Here is a 2,827-nt window from a genome sequence, read left to right as displayed (position 1 = left end):
AGATGGTAACAATAACCCTGTATACGAGACAGCAAAAGAGACACTGATATATAGAACAGTCTTTTGGACTCTGTGGGAGAGGGAGAGGGTGGGATGATTTGGGAGAATGGCATTGAAACATGTATAAAATCATGTATGAAATGAGTTGCCAGTCCAGGTTCGATGCACGATACTGGATGCTTGGGACGACCCAGAGGGATGGTATGGGGAGGGAGGAGGGTTCAGGATGGGGAACACGTGTATACCTGTGGCAGATTCATTTTGATATATGGCAAAACCAATACAATATTGTAAAGTTAAATAAAATAAAATTAAAAAAAAATTAATATGGGAAAACTAATTCCAAGGAATACTGTAGTAATAATAATAATAAGCCAAGTTTTTGTTCTATAAACCCTTAAGCCTGTTTTCAACAATTCTTATTTCAGACATAAAATTAGTTAATAACAATGAAAAAATTTAAAAGCCACTCTTTATTGTACATTTACAATATATTTGACAACCTCCAAGTTAAAAGAATCACTAAATTAATTACAGCTTAGACATGCATTGCTCTGAAAGTAACTTTTTAATTTCTTCAGGTGAGTAATCCTGCAATTGGAAAAGTGTTAATGTAATTTTCTAAGTCTTTGTTGGTGTGAATTAGTTTTATTTTTCCTTTTTATTTTGTTTGTGTTTACTATTCTATTCTATTCTTGTAATAGTTTAAAACATTGCACTAATGATATTATTAGGTCTGTTAAAAACAAAGTATAGTCAGCTGTGTTGGTAATAGAAAGGAAACTAAGGACATAAATAGAGATCACTGGAAAGCAAAACTGAATATACCCTGCTAGATTAGTTCCCAGAGAAGATGGTTTACCTTTAATGTATATAACTTGCCTGAGAATAGGTGACGATTACTAAATAGTTTATAATTAAAGATAATATCTACTCATATTATCATTTCATTTTGTATTTTTAAGTGGATGGAAAACCTCAGTCTTTACAATATGTGTAAAAGTGACATTGTAAAATTAGAACCACAAATCCCACATCAAGGAGAACTGTAAAATTAATAGTGCATTGTTGCTAAGTGCTAATAGATTAGATCTTAAGTCAAGTTCAGTTTGTTACATGAAACATTCATAAATAAATCCATTCTCATATTTTCTATAAACACCAACAATTTATATAATACATTATAAAAACTTCAAAGCACATTTTAAAAATGTTTAAGTATTGTTATCTACATCACTTGTAATTGTGCAACAGTATTAAGGTATGAAAATTCCTAAAATGGAAAGAAAAAATAGCAAAGAAAGCAGAAAACAATGAATCCAATGACCCAGTTCACTGAATAAATATAGATGATCACCATATCCATGTCAAACCACCATCCACGGCTGTCATCCTCGAAGTGCAGGTAATCCATCCTGTGTGCACCGTGTGGGAACTGCCTTCTTGTAACTGGAGCTGCACGTCTGTGGAAACCTAGAAGATACATGAACATGCAATTGAAAGCCCATTCAACTCAGATAAGTGCTCAGAAAGGAAGCTGCATTATGAACATGAGTATCATGACCAGAGCATTATCCTGATTTCACTGAGGGGCATATATTGTATTCATACAGTTTTTCTTTTTAATGATAAGCAACTATCAGAAGTCTTTTTCAGTTAAAGCTTCTAAGGGGGACAGTAAAATTAGCGAAAAGCATGGAATATGGAGTCAAGAGACTATTCTTTTTTAAAAACTGAAGTATAGTTGATCTACAATATTAGTGTCAAATATATAGCATACGATTTAATATTTTTATAGATTATGCTCCATTTAAAGTTATAATAAAATATTGGCTATATTTCCTGTGTACACAATATATCCTGTAGCTTATTTTAATACACAGTAGTGTATACTTCTGAATCTCCTACCTCCTCCTGTCTTCCTTCCTTGCCTGTCCCCACTGATAACAACTAGTCTGTTCTCTGTATGAGTCTGTTTCTGTTGTGTCATATTTACTCATCTTAGTGTTTAGATTCCATATATAAGTGATAACATACAGTATTTGTATTTTTCTGACTTATTTCACTAAGCATAGTGTCCTCCAGGCCTATCCATATTGTTGCAAGTGTCAAAACTTCATTCTTTTTTCAATGACTGAGGAATATTGCATTGTGTGTATGTATATCCCATCTTTATCTGTTCATCTGTTGATGGACCCTTACATAGGCTATTGTATATAATGCTGCTATGAACACTGGGGTACATCAGTTCAGTTCAGTCGCTCAGTCGTGTCCAGCTCTTTGCGACCCCATGGACTGTAGCAGGCCAGGCCTCCCTGTCCATCACCAACTCCTGGAGTTTATCCAAACTCATCTCCATCGAGTTGGTGATGTCATCCAACCATCTCATCCTCTGTTGTCCCCTTCTCTTCTGGCCTTGAATCATTCCCAGCATCAGGGTCTTTTCAAATGAGTCAGTTCTTCACATTAGGTGGCCAAAGTATTGGAGTTTCAGCCTCAACATCAGTCCTTCCAATGAACACTCAGGACTGATCTCCTTTAGGATGGACTGGTTGGATCTCCTTGCAGTCCAAGGGACTCTCAAGAATCTTCTCCAACACCATAGTTCAAAAGCATCAATTCTTAGGTGCTCAGCTTTATTTATAATCCAACTCTCATATCCATACATGACTCCTGGAAAAACCATACATAGCTTTGACTAGATGGACCTTTGTTGGCAAAGTAATGTCTCTGCTTTTCAATATACTATCTAGGTTGCTCATAGCTTTTCTTCCAAGGAGCAAGCATCTTTTAATATCATGGCTGCAGTCACCATCTGCAGTGATTC

At 35.3% G+C, this 2,827-nt stretch overlaps 1 protein-coding gene across 1 annotated transcript in view; it reads right to left on the bottom strand.

Moving 5' to 3' along the window:
* Positions 1 to 476: 476 nt before the first annotated feature.
* Positions 477 to 2,827, bottom strand: part of RNF180 (ring finger protein 180) — a 245,803-nt gene continuing 243,452 nt past the window's right edge. The window contains exon 6 of the mRNA XM_010845509.1: positions 477 to 1,473. Coding sequence (XP_010843811.1) covers positions 1,274 to 1,473 — 200 coding nt within the window. The 3' untranslated portion in view covers positions 477 to 1,273. The remainder of the gene's footprint in view (positions 1,474 to 2,827) is intronic.

The sequence above is a fragment of the Bison bison genome, unplaced genomic scaffold (assembly GCF_000754665.1).
Source record: "Bison bison bison isolate TAMUID 2011002044 unplaced genomic scaffold, Bison_UMD1.0 scf7180017864218, whole genome shotgun sequence".
Classification (NCBI taxonomy): domain Eukaryota; kingdom Metazoa; phylum Chordata; class Mammalia; order Artiodactyla; family Bovidae; genus Bison; species Bison bison.
Note: the sequence above shows the minus strand (reverse complement) of the source record. Positions and strands in the feature narration are given on the sequence as shown.